General features: G+C 47.1%; 1 protein-coding gene across 1 annotated transcript in view; it reads left to right on the top strand.

Moving 5' to 3' along the window:
* The first annotated feature begins 4,939 nt into the window (after positions 1 to 4,939).
* SEL1L3 (SEL1L family member 3) overlaps positions 4,940 to 21,745 on the top strand; it is a 100,389-nt gene continuing 83,583 nt past the window's right edge. The window contains exons 1-2 of the mRNA XM_082606914.1: positions 4,940 to 5,264; positions 17,301 to 17,871. Coding sequence (XP_082463040.1) covers positions 5,097 to 5,264; positions 17,301 to 17,871 — 739 coding nt within the window. The 5' untranslated portion in view covers positions 4,940 to 5,096. The remainder of the gene's footprint in view (positions 5,265 to 17,300; positions 17,872 to 21,745) is intronic.

Here is a 21,745-nt window from a genome sequence, read left to right as displayed (position 1 = left end):
ATATGCTGGAGAGGATTTGCAGCCATGCCACGCAGGGCAGGATGCAGACCTATGTATGAGCGAGGAAGCTCTGGACACTTGGCTGCACCTGTCCAGGGATGTTTGGCCCACACAGCTCTTCATCAGTGGCCAGAGAGTGGATTTCCCTACTGCCCACCTGGACACTGCACAGACATCCTGGGCGCAGTCCAGCGAGTAGACGACAGCTGCTGCTTAAGGGGACAAGTGTTCCCGACCCAGGAGGGAGGAGGCTTGGCTAAGGGAAGCTGCCTGTTTTTCCTAGCTCAGGGTTGGGGGAACATTGAGCTGAATATGCACCTATTCAGAAGGGCAAAGAGCCAAAAATAACTAGGAGCAACAGCATTTCATCTGACAGGCCCAGAAATAGAGCTCATTTCAGAGCTACAGACCGAGTGATTCCAAGACCTTCACCATCCCCATAGAAATACACCTTCAAATTCCCACAGAAAAATTCTGAGGTGACACACAAAATACCATCCCCTCTTCACTACAGCTTCTCAGAGTGAGGGCTCCGGGGCCCATAGGAAGAGAATCTGCGGAGTCAAAGACCTGAGGCTCGAAAGACAAGGTCTGGAGACCAAGACGTGAGGATGCTATCTGGTGGAATGTTCTAAGGTAGGAAGTAATTGATCAATATGGAGATTGCAAAACAGGAAGAACAGAGATAGAAAAGGGATGTAGGGAAGGTAAAGAATAGGTGTTATGAGAAAAACAGTAGTACTGAACATTAAGAACAGTGTGCAGTGGACTTCCCCGGCAGTCCAGTGGTTAAGACTCCACCTTCCAATGCAGGGGGTGCGGGTTCAACTCCTGGTTGAGGAATTAAGATCCCACGTGTCTTGCGGTGAGTATGTCGCCTTCTATTTTCTTCTCTTCTATCTTGATGTAAAAGGCAAATGTCACAGTTCAGTCTATATTCTGAATATCAGAAATTGCAGGAAGGAAGTTGGGGATGGAAGAGAGGAGAGGCTGCAGGATTCCAGAGACCCCTGATTGTGGGGAAAAACTGTGTTCTATTGGAAGAAGATCGGGGGAAGAGTAATGAATAAGAAAGGAAAAGGAGGAAGGAAGATAAAAAGGGACAGGAGAGGGAGGATGGAAGAAAAATTGAAAAAGGAAGATGAGGGGTTCAATTTTATTTAGCGAATTTGTCTAGGAACTTTCTATACAAGGCATGAAGGCATTACACAGAGCTGACTAAGAAACAATCCCTGTTTGTAAGGAGCTTATAGTCTATCTGAGGAGGAGAACTGGCCAGCAAACCAGCTACAAAATAAATAAAGCAGGATTAGATGGCTACAGGCAATGCTTGGTGGGGCAGAGAGAAATGACCAATTGAGTTTTTCTTTTTCATATGTATATAGTTTTATTTAGTGGCTTTTTAAAATTGAAGTATAGTTGATTTACAGTATTGTGTTCGTTTCAGGTATACAGCAAAGTGATTCCATTGTATATATATATATTTTTTCAGATTATTTTTCATTAAAGATTATTACAAGATATTGAAGTTTGTAATTGAGGTCATGAGGGGAGCTCCCTGGAGCTGGGGGCCCTAGGTTTGTGCAAGGCCTCCTGCAGGGCCTCTCCGCCAGCTCTGTAACCCCTAGGTCAGCTCTCTCTGTAAGAGCAGATCTCTTGACCCGACACATCCTTAATATTTAGAAATGTGGTTTCCAAGTGCCCAGCAACGGGCAGCACTGATCTGAAGGTAAGTTGCTACTCGTCCACAGCAAAATAAGACCAAGACAAGTTAGGAGTTTTTCACAAGCAAATGATATTCAATTTAAAGGACTGTCTTTTATTATGATGTTAGGTCTTTCCTAACTTTTTGCTGGTAAAAATGCCCTTTTTAATGAAATAATGTTGATAGAAGATTGTGTATTGGGGGGTTGTTTTTTGTTGGTTGGTTTGGCTTAAATATTTTTACTTGGCAAGTTAATAGTTGGCCAACTGCATTGGTCCCTGAGATTTTTCTCATCTCCAACCATTTCAGAGTCTGAGAACTCCTGGCCTCGGATGTTATTCAGTGCCCAGCCAGGCAAGCAGCTTCTCCTCAGCCCCTTTCCCTCCAGGTCCCTGGGTGCTCCTCCACGGAGCTTAGATAAGCGAGGCTGCCATCCTCCTTCCAGACTCCATTGCCTTTGTCCTTTCCCGTGTTCAGGTGTGGCATCATTTACCTTTCACTGTCTCTTTAGAGGGGACGTGATGAACTGACTTATACTTCAGCAGTAATGAGCAATATACTCTCCCCAGGGGCCTTCACATTTCAGTGGAGTATTAAAGCTTAATTCAAACCAATGAATTGTAACAGTGGAATTTTAAGCCCTTCCACAGGACAATGGAAAAGGGGGCTGTTTTTAAATAAAGGCCCTCTGAAATCAGACCACACCCTTCAAATTACCGACACAAACATCTAGAGAGAAGGCAAGGGCGATAACGGATTCTGTCTTCTGGATCAAAATTTCACACTCCACTGTGAGTAGAAATTCTGACCTTCTTTTCCTCTACCCTTCTGCAATACAGAATTAGTCAATCCCATCACCCCCTGCCCTGGGCCACAGAGCAAGGTGAAAGTAACTTTTAAAGGATGGAATTGTGTTTTGGTGAGTTTTCTGCATGACTGATGCTCCTCAGGATTCTCAGGGTCTGGGGTGGTGCCAGATGCACAGTAGGAACACAGTAGAAGACGAATAAGTGAGACATTGGCTATACCAGGTTAAAAATAGCCCAAGCCCCTAGTGGGTACCTCCACATTGACTATAGTTAGGTGAATTCAAACCCTTAAAGCTCACAGGCTTGAAAACTCCAATTCCGTAAATCCTGAATACAAACAACCTGAGGGACTCAGTTCTCTGAAGACCAGCCCAAACCGGGTGCAGTGAAGGAGGAGAGAAAATCCAGAGGAAGGCCCAGGAAGACAGGTGGAAACCCCAGAAACACTGTGAAGTCCTGTTCTCTCTGGAACAGTTTTCCTTCCACACACATTAAAAAGTATAGTCTACCATACTGATAGAAAAAATATGGACATGATCTAGGACAAAGCCACCAAATCTTTTATCCCCTTGGACACTCAGTAAAATAAATGGAATGGTTTTCTACATCACACAGGAGAATTTTAAGAGCTTTGGGTCTGTGGAAGTGGGACAAGGCATTGTCAAAGAAACCCTCAAATTCTTTAATGTGGTGGCCTGTGGATGAGAGAGGAGCAGAGTGACCCTTTCTTATCAGCCAGTGGTTCTGGAAATGGGGTCTCTGGACTGGCAGCAGCATCACCTCCCAGCTTGTTAGCAAGGCAGATTCTCAAGCCCCACCCAGGACCAACTGAAGCTGCAATTCTAGCCCAGCAATGTGTGTTTTAACAAGCCCTCCTGGTGACTGGGATGCACGCTGAAGTTTGAGAACAGTTGACATAAGTCATGAATTTGCAGCCAGGAGCCTGACCCAGGGCCACAGTCCTTAGGTGACCTAGAAAAAGTAAGGGATGACTCAGCTGAGGTGCTGAGTGTAGCCAGGGCTGTACTGAGATGGCTGAGGGCATATCCAGGCACAGGCGATTCCAAAGCTGTTCTAACCCCACCCTGGGCATCCTATCTTCACCACCAGCCTCTCCTGACGCCTGTCGGGACTTGACCTGCTATGGTGGCACCTCCACTGGGAAAGGGCTGTATCCTCTCAGACTCCCAATCTTTTATTAGTTCCAATCCGCACAAATCCACCAGTGCCAAAGGGAAGCTTCTGAGAACTTTCGAAGGTGGGTTAACTGTTTCAGAGCAGCCGCGGGCCCAAGCAATTATCTGAGTCGCTAGACACAGCTACTCTCTTTCCAGAGTGCCAGGGCTGGCACGAGCTGGGAATCCCTCTGTCCAGCCGGGCCACTCGGCCTGGCGGCAGAATCCGGGTCGCCGAGCAGCCAGTCCCAACCTGTGCCTGAATTTTCTTTTCTTTCTTTCTTTTTTTTTTTAAAGCTGTTTGTACACTTCAAGAGCCTCGCCCCTTTCACTTGGGGCTTGAGCACAACTGGATTGGCCTAATTAATTCATTTTCTTTTCGGTCCAAAGTGGAAGCCAGGACACAGGGATGCAAATCAAATACAAACGCGATTTGGGCGCCGATACTCTGGACAATTAAAACAAAGAGCTCGGCGGCAGTGGCGCCGGCCCGGCACAAAACCCTTGGGAAGCATCCAGAACGTGCCGCGAACCAGCCGGCAGGGTGCAGCGCACCTCGGGCTAAAACGGTGCCCGCAGGAAGGAGGCCCCGCGCCTGCAGGTGGACAGGTGGAGGTCGGTAGGGGTCAAAATCCACCCTTAAAGACTGGAAGCTGGGCCACTGCGTAGCGCGACTCCACGGGGGCACACTCGCACTGCGCCCGACGGGAATGGCGCCCTCGCCAAAAAAGCAACCAAACAAAAACCCATTGCACGGGCGGGAACTAGGCTGTAGGACCCGCCAAAGGAGTGGGTGGGAGAGAGAGGATGCGCAAGAGAGGAATAGAATGAGAAGAGGAGGGAGTGGAGAGAGGAAACGGATTGAGAGAGAAGGAAGCAAGTGAAAAAAGAAAAAAGAGGGGGTTAGGAAGAGAGAGGTGAGAGTGAGAATTGTAGAGAAGGAAAAAAGGGAAGCGGAGGGCGGGGAGAGGGATCGCGGAGAGAAAGAGCGCGGAAGGGGGGTGGGGAAGGAAGAGGAAAGGAAAGAAAGGGAAAAGGGGTCTGTCCGGGAGCGGGGGTGGGGGGCGGCGGCCAGGGGGCGGGGCCCGGGTCAGTCCCCACCTGCGTGGGCGCCTGCTGCCCGCCGGGGTGGAAGCCTGGAGGCCGGAGGGAGCGGCCGGGAGGCGGGCTGGGCCGGGAGCGGAGGGGAGGGAGGGGACGGGGACTGGGAGGCTGGGAGGAGCTGGCGCTCGGCTGGGGCTGCGGGGGCGGCGACGGCGGGAGCGGCAGTGGAGGCGGCGGCGGCTGCAGGTGGCCCCGCGCGCAGCGGCCGGCCCGGCCGGGGGCGGGCGGGAAGGTGGCGCCTTGGGCGGGGGCCGGTCTCTGCACCAGGTGACCTGTTCCGGCCCGGATCCGGGCGGCCTCGCCATGCAGCGGCGAGGCGCCGGGCTCGGGTGTCCACGGCGGCAGCAGCAGCAACAACCCCTGCCGCTCGCGGCCGGCCCCCGGGCCGCAGCCATGGCCCCCCCGAGCGGCGGCGTCCCCCCGGGCCTCGGCGGGCGCCCTGCCTGCGCGCTGCTCCTGCTCTGCTACCTGGTGAGCGCCGGACCCTGCCCGGGTCCTCCCCTCCGCGCGGGGCCCCGGGGACGCGGGTGGGGGCGGCCGGGGACCTCCACCTTGCGGGCAGGTGCGGCACGGCTAGTTTTGTCTCTTCCTCGCCGCCGCACCCTGGGCGCTCCCGGCACCTGGGACGGGTACCCGGGGCGCGGAGAGCGGTGCGTGGACCGGAGTTGCGGCGCTGCGCTCTCGCCGGGGTCCCTTCCTCTCCCTCCGAGACCCGCTCCAGACCCGGGTCAGGTTCCCCTCGACACCCAGTCCTGTTCCCCACTCCACCTGGGAGCCTCGCCACCCCGCGTTTTCTCCCTCCCCGCTGCGCACAGCTCTCCAGCTCCCTCCCTGCCGGTCCTGGGCGTCCCTCACAATCTTCTCGAGGTTCCTTTCCTTCCCGTGCCCAACTTCGCCTCTTTCTCTCTGCGAATGCCACCCGCCTCGCCCCTCCTCTTAGTTTCCACCCGGTCCTCATGGCCCGGACCGTTTTGTGCGGACGCACCCGGCGATGAACCTCGTATTTGCAGCGCTCTTCAACTCCTCCATGGTCCCTCCAGCCAAGTTGCGGCTGCCAGAAAGAAATCTAGTTCTTTGTAACACGCTTACCGCCGGAGTGGGGACTTTAGCTGCGTCTTGAACATTGTCATTTCAGAGAACGCGTTTGGCTCATGCGTGTCCGTTTACAATTTGCACACTTCCTGGCTTTTGTTTTAGTCATCAACTAAATGGCAGTAACCTATTTTTCAAAACCAACTCATTTAAAATACCAGACTAATTTAGACCCTCGGAACAAGGTGGGGGAATATTCCCCAGTTCCTTTGCTGGCTTGCTCTCTTCTGCTTTGAATTCTCCTAAACAACAGTAAATTTACAGGAGTTGACACCCTTTCTGTCCAGCCTACCTTATGTTCCAGGATCCTGAAGAAACCTTGGGTTATCTCGCCATATATTACTGTAAATAAATGAAATGGAAAATGCTGAATCATGAAACTGATGTAATAGGAAATTCACAGAATGCTGAAAAAAAGAAAAGAAAAAAATTGAGTAGTGTCATTGTCCAGAATTCTTTTCATTTATGTGGCATTGCCATTATTTGGAGACTTTCTTCTTGGAGGCAAATAACTGCTTAGGAGACACTGGCAGGATTTAGAATTTGATTCCAAAGAAAGTTGCCACTCAGCCCAAGTTTCTTTTGATACCCTTTACTTGTTGAATGTTTCATTTCTTGAAGCAAGAGGATGTAAAAATGCAAATTGTAATTCTGCCTTTTCATCTACCTGTTGAGCAATCCGTGCTTTTCCTCATATTGTAAAATAAGCCAGTATCAGATTTTGTGGTTGGCTTTAGTTCATATTTTTGTAAGAAGTTGTCAGTTAACATGAATGGTTTTTTTCACCCAGGAGATATTATTATTTAATATTTATGCCACAGGGTTACAGCACACAGGCTCATAAATAAAACTGCCATAACAGATGACAGGGTTGCAGTTTAAACAGATGATTCCCATCCACAAGGCACTGGTTACCCACAGAGGCAGAAATGATGTAGTAGAGCAGTGTATGAAACATTAATGTGCAAGTGGTCAGGAAAGTTCCACGTGGAAATACCAAGACCTGGCAAGCAGAGACTGCTTCTTGACAGTTACAAGAAATCAGAGAAACAAGAGCAATAAAGGCCTAAGTGGTCCACAGGAGCAAAGACAGATGATGGAGAAAGTATGAAAGTGCTGTATGGGGTTTCCCTGGTGGTGCAGTGGTTAAGAATCCGCCTGCCATTTGAGCCCTAGTCTGGGAGGATCCCACATGCCGCGGAGCAACTGGGCCGGTGAGCCACAGCTGCTGAGCCTGCGCTCTAGAGCCCACGTGCCACAACTACTGAAGCCCGCGCACCTAGAGCCCATGCTCCGCAACAAGAGAAGCCACCGCAATGAGAAGCCCGTGCACTGCAGCGAAAAGTAGCTCCCGCTCACCGCAACTGGAGAGAGCCTGCGTGCAGCAATGAGGACCCAACACAGTCAAAAGTAAAATAAATAAAATTTAAAAAAAATAAATTTATAAAATTTCTGTATGGACCAAGGGGGATTTGAGACAACAGATCACAGAGAGGAGAAAAATGATGCTATGGACAGACTACGGTGAGTTAGTGGTGAGGTAGGGCTCCAAAAAGAAAGATTATAGAAAATACTGTAATGTGGAAAATAACTAGAGCATGGATGAATGTCTTGGCAGACAAGGAAGGGGTGGATTTTGGAACTACCATGGAGAGGGAAATGTCAGTGCTTCCTGAGTATGTGTGTTTCCTTCAGATGGGCTTCGGATATGTTACTGTTAAAAAAACAAAAAACAAAAAACAACAATTTGAATAAACAAGAAAACCATTTTTCAACTGAATGAGAAAGTTTTGCAAAACCGAGGGAAGCAAAACTGTGACTTGGAAGGTGGGCTTCACCTTTTGTTCTAAAGGTCTAGCCATTGGTAGGGATTTTGCTTGAGAGGTATGTGCTACCAGAGAAACTGCTGAAAGGTAAGCCTTCTTGACCTTGGAGAAATTCAGTTGCAAATTGGGGAAAATGTAAAACAGCTGCATGAACACATGAAAAACATAAACTACTGAGAAAAATGCATAAGTGTGTGTCTTGTACATCAAGGAATACTTCCTAGAGAAAGTGCTTGGTCAGGGCAGGGGGGTGGACAGATGGAGGGTAGAAGTCGAGCAGAATAGCTAAGCAGGACCTCAGGAACAGGTAGACACTAGAGGAAGAAAGCTATCCCATAATTTGGAAACCTAAATAATAGTAGTAGTAGTAATAATACTTTGCATTGTGCTAGGTTATTTATATGCATTATCCTATATATATATATATATATATATATATTTTTTTTTTTTTTTTTTTTTTTTTTTTTGCGGTAGGCGGGCCTCTCACTGTTGCGGCTCCTCCTGCTGCGGAGCACAGGCTCCGGACGCGCAGGCTCAGCGACCATGGCTCACGGGCCCAGCCGCTCCACGGCATGTGGGATCTTCCCGGACCGGGGCACGAGCCCGTGTCCCCTGCATCGGCAGGCGGACTCTCAACCACTGCGCCACCAGGGAAGCCCCCAATATTAATCTTAACCATAACCTTGTGAGGTAGGAGCTAGTATGATCCCCATTCACATGAATTAACTGAGGCTCAGAGAGGTTAAGTTAGTTGTACTAGGCCACACAGGTAGTCCAGGTTTGAAACCCAATTCTGTCTCCTTCCAGAGCCCCAGTTCTAGCCATTCATTGCCTTCTGGATTTTGCTGCTTGTAACCCATTCCCCTTATTCATAGATGTATGGGCCATTAGCAAAGTTCTCAAAATTAGCAGCTTCTGTGAAATTGACCAGGATGTGAGGTCATGTCTAAAGTAGCCTAAAATATACAGAGCAGGAAGCCCAGGCCACAGAGTAGAAGCAGGATGTTAAAGAGGGGGAAAAAAAAAATAAGTAAAGCCAGAAGATATTTGCCATCACAATGGAGAGGTAAAGGATGGGGTCCTTGTATAATCCAGAGGCAGCTGGCAGAGTTTAGCACTTGAGTTTGTGTGAGCATGTGTCCAAGAGTATAGCCAAGTGTGCCTTGGAATGTATTACAAAGACAAATTGTCTGTGATTTGGGGATTGACTCCTGTTTTGTGTTATCCCTACCTATTTGCTGGTTCACAAGGGCTGGAGGTTGAGAGAGGCCTTCTAGACAGACGCCTTTAAGCCCCTGCCACCCTGATGGAGAACAGGGTCCTTAGGTGATGGCACATTCCTGCTCCATTGGCTGGGACAGAATAACCTTCAGTAGCAGCCCAAGAACAGCTCTGTGACTGTAGCTAGGATACTGCCAAAGCATGAATAATTGTGACGAGGCCTGAAAGATAAGTCACGGAACGATGCCAAGCAGATTTCTGAAAAGATGATCCCTGGTTCCAGCAGCTGCCCCCCAAATTCTGAAGTCACCAAAGGTCAAGATGCAGAGAGCCTCCTCAGAGAGGATGGGGCCTTGAAAGCAAAAGGTCACGGAAACCGCTTCCACTGAAGTTATGGGTGCTGAGTGGTGGGGTCCATGCTGGTCTTTCTCTGCTTCAGAGACCCCCTAGCCATTCTCGTCCATCGTTAACTCTTACCTTCCACCAGACTTGGCTAGAACAGCCTGAGACTGCCCAGCCCCATTTGTGACAATGGCACTTGGAGAAGGCAATTCTGTCTCTTCCGAACTCTGGTCTTGAAGTATAATTTTTTCCTAAAATGAGAAAATAAATCTCACAATGGCTGGTATTGGTGTCAGCTGTAGAGCTGAAATATTCCGAGTGGACATTTGCACTTGTGAGACAACCAGAAGACAAAGAAACAAGAGGGCATTAGCGGCACAGATGTGTGTGGGGCTCATTGGCAGACAGTGGCTGTGACAGAGTTGTACAGAATTCTCTGTAAGCGACCACAGACCATCAGTTATCCGTCCAGAAGTGTTCATTAACTCCTTGCTTTGTGTAACACAGGACCTAGGAACTTCAAAACGAGGTATAGAGATATTCAATTATCCAGTTTGTGCAAGAATGATTATGGATATTTGAAATACAGAGACCCAACCTCTAACTTCACATCAGCCAATAGCTTCCACATTCATTCCAACCAGAGTCCCTAAAATCTCCCAACTGGCGGTGTTTGCCTCTTGCCTTCTCTTCCTTCCAGCTGCCTGTTGGCAAAAGTGTGGGAGCCATCAATTGGCTGAACGGGGCAGCTGGAAGGCAGGTAGAAGAGAAGGCGTAAAGAGGCCAGGCAATTCACGGAGAAGTTGGATAGACTGGAGTAGACCATAAATAGCCTGAAGTGAATTCAGTTACCCTGTTTATTGGCTCATCCCATTCCCCGGAGAAAGGAAGGGAGGGGCACGAGGGCGTGCGGGATGTGAGGAATTGCTGAGGAGCTTCTGCTTTGGTGGCTTGTCATTTGCCCCCCAGCCTCACCCGAAGAAGGGCTGAACCAAGCTGGGGAGCCGGCTCAGTGCAGCGTGTGTGTTTGTAAGATAACATCTACCCTCCCGAGACGTAATGCATGGTGATCTGATGTGATTTTAGCCCCTCACCCCACACTTTCAAGACGGGAGTGAACAAAGTCCCAAGATTTCCCCACCTGTAACCAGAAGGTAGTGACGGGTGTAGAAGTGGATGAGTTGAGGGCATCATTTTGGGTGTTTCTGGAAGGCAGCAGGCACACCATCACCAGCTGTGGAGTCAGCAGCTATGGATTTGAATTTTGGTTCTGCTTTTTTAGTAGCTGGTTGATCTTGCGCAAGTTACTCACCCTCTCTGAATCCATTTCATTTCCTCAGCTGTTAACTGGAATGCTGTGTCCCTCAGAGAGCTGTTGTGTGGTTAGAGGGGAGAAGTTCTATGAAATTCAGTGTGAGAGGATGAGGTTAGAAGTGAATGAGAAGACTTACTGCGTTTGTCCCCGTGCCTAGCACATAGTAGGTACTCAATGAAATTAAACTGCACCAAACTTGGTTACCCTCTCATAATTTGTGTTAGCAAGAAATAGCATATCAAACAGTATTAAAAGGGGGAGAGGATCCAACACAGCAAAGAGTGTTGATCATTATTGCAATGGTGTTTCTCTAGACAGCTCTCAGGTTTGGGAAGGCACACGGGTCGGCTGGGAAATGTTTCCCAAGGCTCATCTTGACCTCGAAGTCCATATTGATGTCATCACTCATTCTGCTTAATTGCATGCTTTGTTGACATAAACAGAATTTTTACTTATTTCTAGTTGGCAGAAATCGGAAACGTAGGCCTCTTAAGCCAGTACAATTACCTTTTGACCTATGGAAAGTTTGATCCAGCCAGTTTGGAGAGAGGGTGCTCAAAAGCCAAGGTTTTCTTAGGTGACTGTGGCATGGCAGAATGGACAAGGATGAGAAAAATAGTCAATTATTGTTTGCAATCAGACATACCCACATGCACATGTAAGTGTAAATGGACTTCCCATAGACAAGTGACGTGAGTTAAGATTTTCTGATGTCTCTGTTTCCTTAAATAAGTGGATCATATAGAGAAAAGAGCCAAGTTTTCTCACATCTTTGGAACAAGGGAAGGTTATTTGAAAAGCGTTTCCTCTTACTGATTTTTAAAGGAATGAGATGGTCTCATCCTAAAAAAAGTTCAGGTGGTTTTGATAGATTATTTTTTCCATCCAGAAGATACATTAAGTTCATCTGTTTCTTGATTCCCAGGCTGAACGGAATGCATTTAGAGTTCCAATTTTGGGTCTTTTATCAGGAACACACACGAAATGACCCATTTCTGTCTTGTTTTTTTAAAAAAATGACAAAACATACACAATTACACAAAGGCAAAGGAATCTATGTTTTGTGACTGTGTGGGATGTTGTCAAATTTGACTTTGATTAGGGCTTCATTCTGGTATAAACAGATGTTTGAGGGCTCAGGCATCTTTCAGAGCCCAGCTCCACTGTGTGCAGAGTGGACCAGCAGCTTCCGAGGTGAAACATCTATGTGGTTGCCTAAATGGCATAATTTGAGGGGCACAGAGGTGCCCTTTACACTGCAACTATCTTGCTTACAGCTGCAGTACATTTGGCCTTTTTTTTTAAGGCATTATCTCCATCAGGCTGGCCTAGAAATGCAGATATGTGACATTACCACAGTGTTTTTCATTATCACATTAACATGGGTGAACTCGCCAGATGAGCACGAGTCCAGCGGGGTGGAGGAGCAGGAAATTTAAATTTTTTATTTTATATTTTTTGGTGTGGGGAAATGGAAAAGTTCTAGAATGTAGGGCTGTTGTCTGAAAGGGAGAAGTCCACCCTAAAGGGACAAGGTGGGTGCGAGTGCCACCTTCTCTGACCTCACAGTCCCCTGGGTCAACTCTGACCCCCATGGGCCCAGTGAAATGTTCTTTGGAAGGAGATTAATGAGGCTGGATGAAAAACAGAGGAGTGCCAACCCCCATCCCCCCACCCGCCCCAAAGAACTTGTGAATGTCAGGAAAGTTTGGTGGGGACTTAAGATTGGATCGAGGGCTTTGGTTTATATGCAGGTGCCCCCAGCGCTGTGGGGCAGTTGATCTGAGTTGGACCACCGAGGCACCTGGTAGAAATGTCCACACCTGGTACTTATTTCAGCAAAAAACCCTTAGCCAAACTCTACAATGTGCCAAGCTCTATCTTATAAGCCGGGGACATAACAGTGAACAAGACATGGACTCTGACTTTATAATTTCTAAACAAAGGAACGTTTGGGAAATTTTTAGCTTATGTTAATGCAACCTGGCATGTGAAAATGCCTATGAAGGTTGGACACGTGTCATGCCCGTAGCTGAAACTCTTCAAGTTAATTGCCTTATTTTCCTGGCAGGAAATAGCTCATAACACACACATAACTTGAGCCAGGAAATCAGCTTCAGCTTAATCAATATTTAGAATGTGATGTGTCTCTAATCGGTGTTGGTTCTGTACATAACAGAGGTAGCCACGATTCATGGTGTAGCAGCTGCCCGCTGGGTCTGTTCCAATCAACGAGATGCCAGCTTCCTATGTTACATAGGTGCCCACGAGAAGGAAGATTGCAAAACCTTCCTGAGGGATTTAGACCAGGATCCTCAAATCACATACAGTAACTCTGAGGTCCTCTTTGGGGCTGGCATACCCCCATCATATAAGAACATCACCCTATCCCTGAAGTTGCTCTTCTCTTGTTCCCCAGCTGTCACTAATGTTTCTCTCACTTCTTTAAACATCTATTTCAGTCCATGAAATTCTCGTTGTTGTTGCTGTTGTTTTTGTCTGCGCCAAGTGGCTTGCAGGATCTTAGTTCCCCCACCAGGGATGGAATCTGTGCTCCCTGCAGTGGAAGCGCAGAGTCTTAACCACTGGACCACCAGGGAAGACCCGTCAGACCATGAAATTCTACCTCTTTTCCTAGCCTAGCTCCAACTTCTCATCCTACTTAGATCTTTATTGAAAGAAACATTAGCAAGGTGTCAACATACCCATGAGGGACCCTTGGCAAAATAGAAAATCAAGCCCCATCAACCACATGTATAGGAAATGATGCCTGATTGGGTTATTCATCTTATTTCTCCTATGTGATTATTCCTTTAAAAAGTATATCTTTTGTCACTCTGTGTTCTTTAAAACTCTATAGCACTTTAAGTGGTCTTCTAATTCAGCTGATTATTGTATGATCTTGTCATCTTTCCAAATGGCTGTAATCCAAAATAATGACGAGAACACATTTTCATAAAAATGACAAAATAAATAATATCTAATAATACAATAACTCTATCTAGAATAAAAGCTTGATAGTCTGTAACAGTGATCTGCAAACTATGGCCCCCGGGCCAATCCAGCCAGCTACATTTTTCTGTAAACAAGGTTGCACTGGACCACAGCCATGCTCACTGGCTTGTGTGTTGTCAATGTCTGCTTTCTTGATACCACAGTAGATGGACATCAAGCAGCTGAAAAACCCAAAATAATTACCATATGGCCCTTTCTTACAGGAAAAGTATCTGACCTCAGATCTAGAATAGCACCATTGGATAGAAATATGTGAGCCACAAATTCGAGCCACATATGTAATTTCACATTTTCTAGTAGCCACACTAAACAAGTAAACAGAAACAGGTAAAATTAATTTTAGTAATGCATTTTATTGAACTCACTGTATCTTAATCTTATCATTTCAACATGTAATCAGTATAAAAATTATTAGAGATTTTTTTTATCCTTTTTTGTGTTCAGTCTTTGAAATCCATTGTATCTTTTACACTCAGAGCACATCTCGGTTCAAGTGCTTAGTATGACTTGTGGCCACCATATCAGATAGCATACATCTAGGACCTGTCAACCTGGAATTTACTTTTACTTCACTTGAGACTCTGAAGCCCGTGAAAACAAAATGATCTTCATATGAGTATATGGAGATTTCCTTAAAAACAGAATTTCAAGAGAAGGTCCTGGAGAGAATACACTGTCAGGTGTCCCATACCTTCTTCATTCTCATCTGTCACCACCCATCTCCACAATGATGAGCCTGGAGTCTGGAAATCTGTGGGTCACCAAGCAAAAGTGAGACTATATTTAGCATGATGCTGTGCTTATTAACGTGGAAAAGTGGGCTGGGCCATTTTTAGCAATAAGATGTAAATGAATTAACTGCACTTTCCAATGAAATTTAAGGAAATCAAACAGCTCTGTTTAAGAGAGGTTTTCACTGGAGTTCCTAGCATCAGCAAAAAAAAACGTGATTTAAAAAAATTGAAGTAGGAGAACAGGGCCTGGGTGAGGTATTAAGGTATACATGAAAAGAACGAGGAAGAGGTTTTAAGTCATTCTTTGAGAAGGGACACAATGTGATATTTAATATACCACAGCACATCCTGGACCCTGTTCCCTATTGTCTCACTAAATAAGCAAATGTCTCCTTCCGGGGAGCTGAGAAAGGGAAGCCTTGGGGGCTTTTGGACTGAGGAGCGCAGGTCACCCATGGGCACCACTCTGGTCCAGCTCCCATCAGCACCAGCAGTCTCTGGCTTCGGCTAAACGCTGCTATGGGCTTAATAGCTCGATTTGAATCTTGAGGAGGCGGCCACGTCTCGGCACATCTGGCCAAATGAATAAACCATTGCTTGTGGACAAATGCTGGCTGTATCTCTCTTCATATGAAAGCAGAATCAGCCTGGAGTTCCCAGGCAGCCATGGAACGGCAAATCTTTGGTTTCATGGTGTGTGCTGTGGGGTGGAGAATGTCAGAGTGGGCATGAGGAAAAGGAGCCAGGCTTCCGGGCCGGCCTCTGCTAAACCTGCAGCTGCGGGATGTCGGAGAACACACCCTCGGGGTTGCCATGTCCTCATCTGAAAACCGGGGTGGGCTGGCTTATCACCAAGGGCTTGTGACCCTCATATTCCCATGTCCTTTTGTGTCTTTATTTACCCCCCTTCTGTCCCCTGGCCAAACCCGGCTGCTTGCTAGACCCCCAGGACAGCCACCTGTCCCTCCTTTCATGTCTCTACTTAAGCTGTTCACACCACTTGCAGTGACCTCCCTTTGCCTCACTACCTAAAGAGCTTCTCTTCATCCATTGAAGCCCAACTGAAATGCCATTTCCTCCATAAAGCCTCTCCCAGAGCCCCCAGTCAGAATTACTGTCATTTGGTGCTGTGTTCCCTTAGGGTTTGCATTTAGTTTGACTGGAGTTCAGGCCATGTTCTGCCATGTGTCTGCTATCTGTAAACATGATTCTCTGATTCCAGACTTCGCATGTTACTCACCTTTGCCCCTCCTACAGCCCTAAGCCAGAATTGAAGAAAGAGGTCCCTATTTCTTCCTTCTTTGGAGAAGACCACAGTGACCGTTTTCTTTAAACTTGTGGTTAAAATATTCATAGCATAACATTTACCACTTTAGCTATTTTTAAATTTATAGTTCGGTGCAGGTAAGTACTTTCACAGGGTTGTGCCTCCATCACCAGAACTCTTTTCACCTTGTGGAACTGAAACTGTTCTCATTAAACCACAGCTCCCCATTCCCCACCCCCCCCAAGCCCTGGTAACCACCATTCTACTTTCTGTCTATGAATCTGACTACTCTTGGAACCTCATATACGTGGAATCAGACAGTATTCTTTCTTTTGTGACTTTCATTTCACTTAGCATAATGTCCTCAAAGTTCATTCATATTATAGCATGTGTCAGAATTTCCTTCCTTTTTAAGGCTGAATAATATTCCATTGTGTGTATATACCACATTTTGTTTATCTATTCATCCATCAGTGAACAGTTGTGTTGTTTCCACCTTTTAACTATTATGAATAATGCTGCTGTGAACCTGGTGTATGTCTATGAACATATCTCTTCCAAGCCCTGCTTTCAACTTAGATATAGACCCAGAAGTGGAATTGCTGGGTCATATGACAATTTTGTGCTTAATTTTTTAGGAACTGCAGTACTGCCTTCCACAGTGGCTGCACCGTTTTACATTCCCACCAGCGATACACAAGGGTTCCAAATTTCTCTGCATCCTCTCGAACACTTGTGGTTTTCTTTTTTTAAAAAAATAGTAGCCATTCTAATGGGTGTAAATTGGTCCAAAGTAACATTTTTGCTATTGTGTTATGGATGTCTAAATCTCAAAGTCACATTTAGAACAGCTCTTAGCATCCATCCATCCATGCCTCATGATCAAAACATTGCCTTAATTTCAGGACCAAACTTTCCAGATTTCTTCTGGAAGGAAAGTCCACACTTGAGAGCGCTTCATCATCTAAAGAACTAGATAACTAACACAACATTGTAAATCAACTATACTTCAATATAAAATAAAAATTAAAAAATGAAGAACTAGATAAATAAACCTGCAGCTAAAATCTCTCTTGGCACCTGTGGCGCCATCCATGGTGAAAGAATCAGACAGCACAGTTTGTGGTCCAAGCCTGCCTGTGTGTGATTTGGAGCAATAGAAACCTCTTGCTGGCCCATTCATCATGCATGCTTGTCCTAGCTCAGAACTTATGGAGAAAAAGCGCCCCAGCTGGCATCCCTGATATGTGTTCTCTCCGGTGCACTTTGAACTCTTCTCCCATCCTTTGATTTGGGTGCATTTGACCACCATTTGAAGTCAGGACAATAGTTTGGAAATGTCTGGAGCTGGATTGCCTCTTTTTCACTTTAAGGCACGTTCACTGCTCCTGGATTTGTTGTGAACTAGCTCCATCATTTGGAAACCAACTCTGGAATGTTTGCCACGTAGATTTGAAAGTCCCATCTTGATGAGCAGATGCTACTGAGTCTGGAGAGAGAGTTTAATGTGGCCTAATCTTCATTTGTGTGTATGTTGGTTTTTCTCCAATTATTCGGTAGTACTTTCGACATCTTTTATCTTCCACTTTCAGTGCATTATGTAAATGGATATTTTTTTCTTCCAGGAAAATAATGATTCACCTATCTGTTAATATGATCATTTTTAAGCTTTCTCTATTTTTTTTTTCTTTTCAGAATTTTGTACCATCTTTGGGTAGGCAGACTTCCCTGACGACGTCAGTGATACCCAGAGCTGAGCAGAGCGTGGCTTACAAAGACTTTATTTATTTCACTGTCTTTGAAGGAAATGTTCGCAACGTTTCTGAAGTCTCGGTGGAGTATTTATGCTCTCAGCCTTGTGTTGTCAATTTGGAAGCAGTGGTTTCATCTGAGTTCAGAAGTAGCATTCCCGTGTACAAAAAAAGGTGGAAGAATGAGAAACATCTTCACACCAGCAGGACACAAATAGTACATGTGAAATTTCCAAGCATCATGGTTTATAGAGATGATTATTTCATCAGACACTCCATTTCGGTATCTGTGGTGATACTACGCGCCTGGATTACTCACCGATATAGCGGTGGAGACTTGAATGTTAAATGGGAGGAAAACTTGCTACATGCTGTAGCAAAGAATTATACCCTGCTGAAGACCATCCCACCTTTTGAACGCCCTTTCAAAGATCATCAGGTGTGCCTTGAGTGGAACATGGGTTATATTTGGAACCTTCGAGCAAACAAGATTCCCCAGTGTCCTCTCGAGAATGGTAGGTCGTTTGCCTTGCTAGGAACCTAATTCTCATTTTTTTTCAGACGGCTTGGATCATAAGAGGAGGGCAGGGGAAAATTCTTGTATTAGTGGTGGGGGACAAAGCAAATGGAATCTATAATTTTGGACTTTGGGGACAAAAGAGGAAAAGTGAAAAGGTGTTGAGACAGAGTAGCAGAGAATAGGATTGAACAGGGAGTTGAGAGAGGGACAAAGAACCATGGAAAGGGGAACCTGGAGAGGCTTGGATCTGCTTTACATTGGAAAGGAGCTTTAGTGCCACTGAAATGAGGATCAGGAGAATCTTCCTCCCCGTCTCCCTCAAAAATCCCACATGTGTCAGTTTTTGTGCAGCATTGGCTTTTCAGCCAAGCCTACCTGGGTTCAACTCCTGGCTTTGCCACTTTCTGCCAGTGTAACTTACAGAGTCTCAGTTTTCTCATCTGTAAAATGGGGGTAATAAATAACAATTCCCTCAGGGCAGTGTTGTGAGAATTAAATGAAATGTGCTCAGCACAATAATCAGCACTCAGTAAAAAATAGTAGCCATAGTGATGATAGAATGCAAACTCTGTATTTTATCCTAAATGTCACAGGGTCACAGCCACTGAAGGATCAATAGAAGAGGCTCCTGTGCCCTTTCTCAGCCTCTTTTAAGCACTGGGGTTGGAGCTCTCTGGCTGCGTGCATTTAGAAGAAGGGGGCTGAAGTTCTCTCCATTGTTGCACAGGCACCTTGCTGTATGGATGCTGAGCGCCTGCCAGCTCCTCTCCATATCCTGCAACGGAAAGCCTATCCCGGCATGCTCCCAGGCACCCGCCTGGAGTCGGGCAGTGTTTCCTAAAGTGGGAGCCTAAGACCACCTGCAACAGAATCACCAGGGCTCTTGTTGCAAATGCAGATTTCCAGTCCTCATCTATTTCCTGCTCAGCCAGGATCTGTGGGGCGCAGGGCCCTAGAATCCACATTTTAAATACATTCCCATGACTGATGCACCTTAAAGCTTGAGAACCTCTAGAGCAGGGATAGAGCTGGTGGGACTTTGAGTTGCAGTGGCTGGACCCCCAGGCAGGCTTGGTGGGTGGAGGAAATCCACAGGCCTGGGACAGCAGACCCAGGGACGTGCCTGACACCTCTTAGTCTCCAAGAGGACTGGTTTGGAGCAAGGCGACTTAAGGACACAGTGAGAACACTGGCAGTGAGTATTTCCTGGGGCTGCCCCCAAACACCCCTGCATCTAATGAAAACTGAAAGGGCCAGAGCCCCCTTGCTGTAGAACCAACACATTTGGCATTAAAAACAACAAAACAAAACAACAACAACCAAAAAAAAACCTCTTTATTTTGAAATAATTCGAGATTTGTAAGAAGTTGTAAAAATGGGAGAGAGTCTCCTGTATCCTTCCGCCAGCTTCCCCTAATTGTGACATCTTCCATAACTATAGTACAATGTCAAAACCAGGAAACGGACGTTGATCTAATACTCTTAACTAGACTGCAGACCTTATTCAGCTTACACTGGTTTTTACGTGCATTTTTGTGTGTGCGTAGTTCTAGACAATTTCATCCTACATTTTATTTTAATAGCTCTCTTCTGTGTCTGGCTTATGTTTGTGCAGTGCTTTAAATACAGAAATATCTAGAAGAAGAAGACAAATTCCCTTTCTGTGTGTGTGTCTGCACATTGCGGGTAGGGTGGGGTGGGCAGTTAAGCCTCTGAAATCGTCGAGCTGCATGCGTTTTGAAGATCAGTGTGCATCCCTCTTCCAGGCAGAACCCCACGCTAGTATCCATCTGGAATGCCTTCCGCAGGGATATCTAATTTGTTAAGGAGAAGGAAGCATGGGGCACACGCAGCCACAGTTTTGCTTTGCCTCCGATTGATTTTGTCAGGGCTTAATGATTCCATTTCATGTTTGGCAAATCACATATTTCTCATTGAAGAATGACTGAATTATAAACTGGAAGTTTTCAAATGAAGTCATTTATGAACCGGTTGAGTACTTAGGGCTCCTGAACATACCCTTAAACTGTGAAACGTCTTTTCTTTTCTTTTGATGTTCCTTCCCCTATTCACAGGGCTCAGGAACAGCACAGAGGGATTTTTTTCTCCCAGCCTCCTTCAGACCATTACTTTTGGGGTGAGAACCAGTCTAATAATGCAGAGGAGAACCTTTTCTAAGAGTCAAAGTCACTGGAAATAGGCGTGGGGAGCTTCATCCACCCTCAAAACCAACTGTTTGTATGGCTAAGAAAAGGGGAGCACTTCCCCTCCCTCTCTTAAAAAGACAAATCAAAGAGTGTCTGCAGCAGCCCTGTCAAAGTGTCCACGACCTTTGCTCTTGATATTGTCTGCACGATGGAAGGGGGCCAGGCCTCTGTCTTGTTCCCAGCAGGGGCTTCTTTATTCGGCTCTTGAAGAACAAGAGTCTAGTGGGAACAACAAGGTGGCATCAGGGCGCCACGGGGGAGCTTTCAGGCCTGGCCTCGTCACAGTCTGCAGCCAGCCCTGGTGTGGGGTGGAGGGAGACATTTTCTGTGTCAAGTGCCTGATGTCATACAAGAGGTCTCCGTCTGAACTAAGTACCCCCTGACTCGCTTGCCTTTTCTTTTTTTCTTTATAAAGAGAGAGCCCAGTCCCCACGCACCGATGTTCTGTGAGTGTGTTTGCAGTGCCCCTCCATCAAAGCCTTAGCTTCGGCTCCCAGGGCCTGAGCTGTGTGTGCCCAGACACTCTGCCGCTTACCTCCTGGGCTGGGACTGTGCCAGGCCGGGCCCGTGGGCTGATTGTTGGTGGAGGTGCAGCGGCTTCTGTCCCGCCCCGCTGAGTAAGCCTACCCCAGATCAGAAGCCGGCAGCCTTTCAGGACACGTTCGTGCCAAGGCTCGGCCACGTGCCCTTCTGACGCACCTGTTCCTGCTGCATCCTGGGCGTGTGGGCCATTGGCGGCGAGGTCCACCCTGCCTGCGGCCACTTATTGTCCGTTCCCTTGGGGGAGGGCACCGGCCATTAGCTGCTGCCCCTCACCAGCCCCACGTGTGCCTGACTCACGCAGAGAAAGAAATCAGCCACACAGGCCGGTAGCTCTAGGGGCGCACCTGCACTTGACGTCCTAGTCTGACAGGTCAGCTAGCCCTGCTGCCTTTATCTTCGGCCCGTCACTGCAGATTCAGTAGCTTCTCACCAGTGTTTGCTGTCATCCTAGTCTAAGCCACCACTGTCCCTGTCTGGACTCCGTCCATAAGCTGCAAATGGCCTCCCCACTTGCCCTCGGTCCTCACAGGGCAGCCGGTGCAAGCAGCGCACCGCACCCCCTGCAGGCGGCTCCTCCCATCACATCAGGAAGGGTCAGCCATGTCCCTTAGCGTGGCCTGTGGAATCTGTCCCTGTCCCCTTGCTGGCCTCATCTCCTGCCACGCTCACCCTTGCCCACCCGTCCCAGCCACGCAGACCTGCTTGCTTCTCCCTTGATGTACCAAGTTCGCTCCCATTTTCGGACATCTGCATTACTGTCCCCTCCGCCTAAGATGCTGCTTCCCCGGATCACTACGTGGCTTGCTCTCTTATCTCATTCCTACCTCTGCACAAATGTCATCTCATCCGGGACAGCTTCCTTGACCACCTTATCTAAGGCGGCAGCCCCACCCCTGCTACTCCCGTCCCATCGATATCCACCTTTTATTTCCTTCACAGCCTTGGCACCGCCGGACCTTGTAATTAAATATATGTAATGGCTTATTTGCCTGTTGAGTGTCTCCATACTAGAACACAGGCTCCATAAGTCCCGCTTTGTCTGGTTCCAGTGCCCAGCGCGACGCCCTGCACACAGCAGGCTCGCGGTGACTGTTTGTTGATTGAGTGATGAATGCTGTC

Source organism: Mesoplodon mirus (genome assembly GCF_964341445.2).
Source record: "Mesoplodon mirus genome assembly, chromosome: 2".
NCBI lineage: Eukaryota > Metazoa > Chordata > Mammalia > Artiodactyla > Ziphiidae > Mesoplodon > Mesoplodon mirus.
This window is presented reverse-complemented; position numbering and strand designations above follow the sequence as displayed.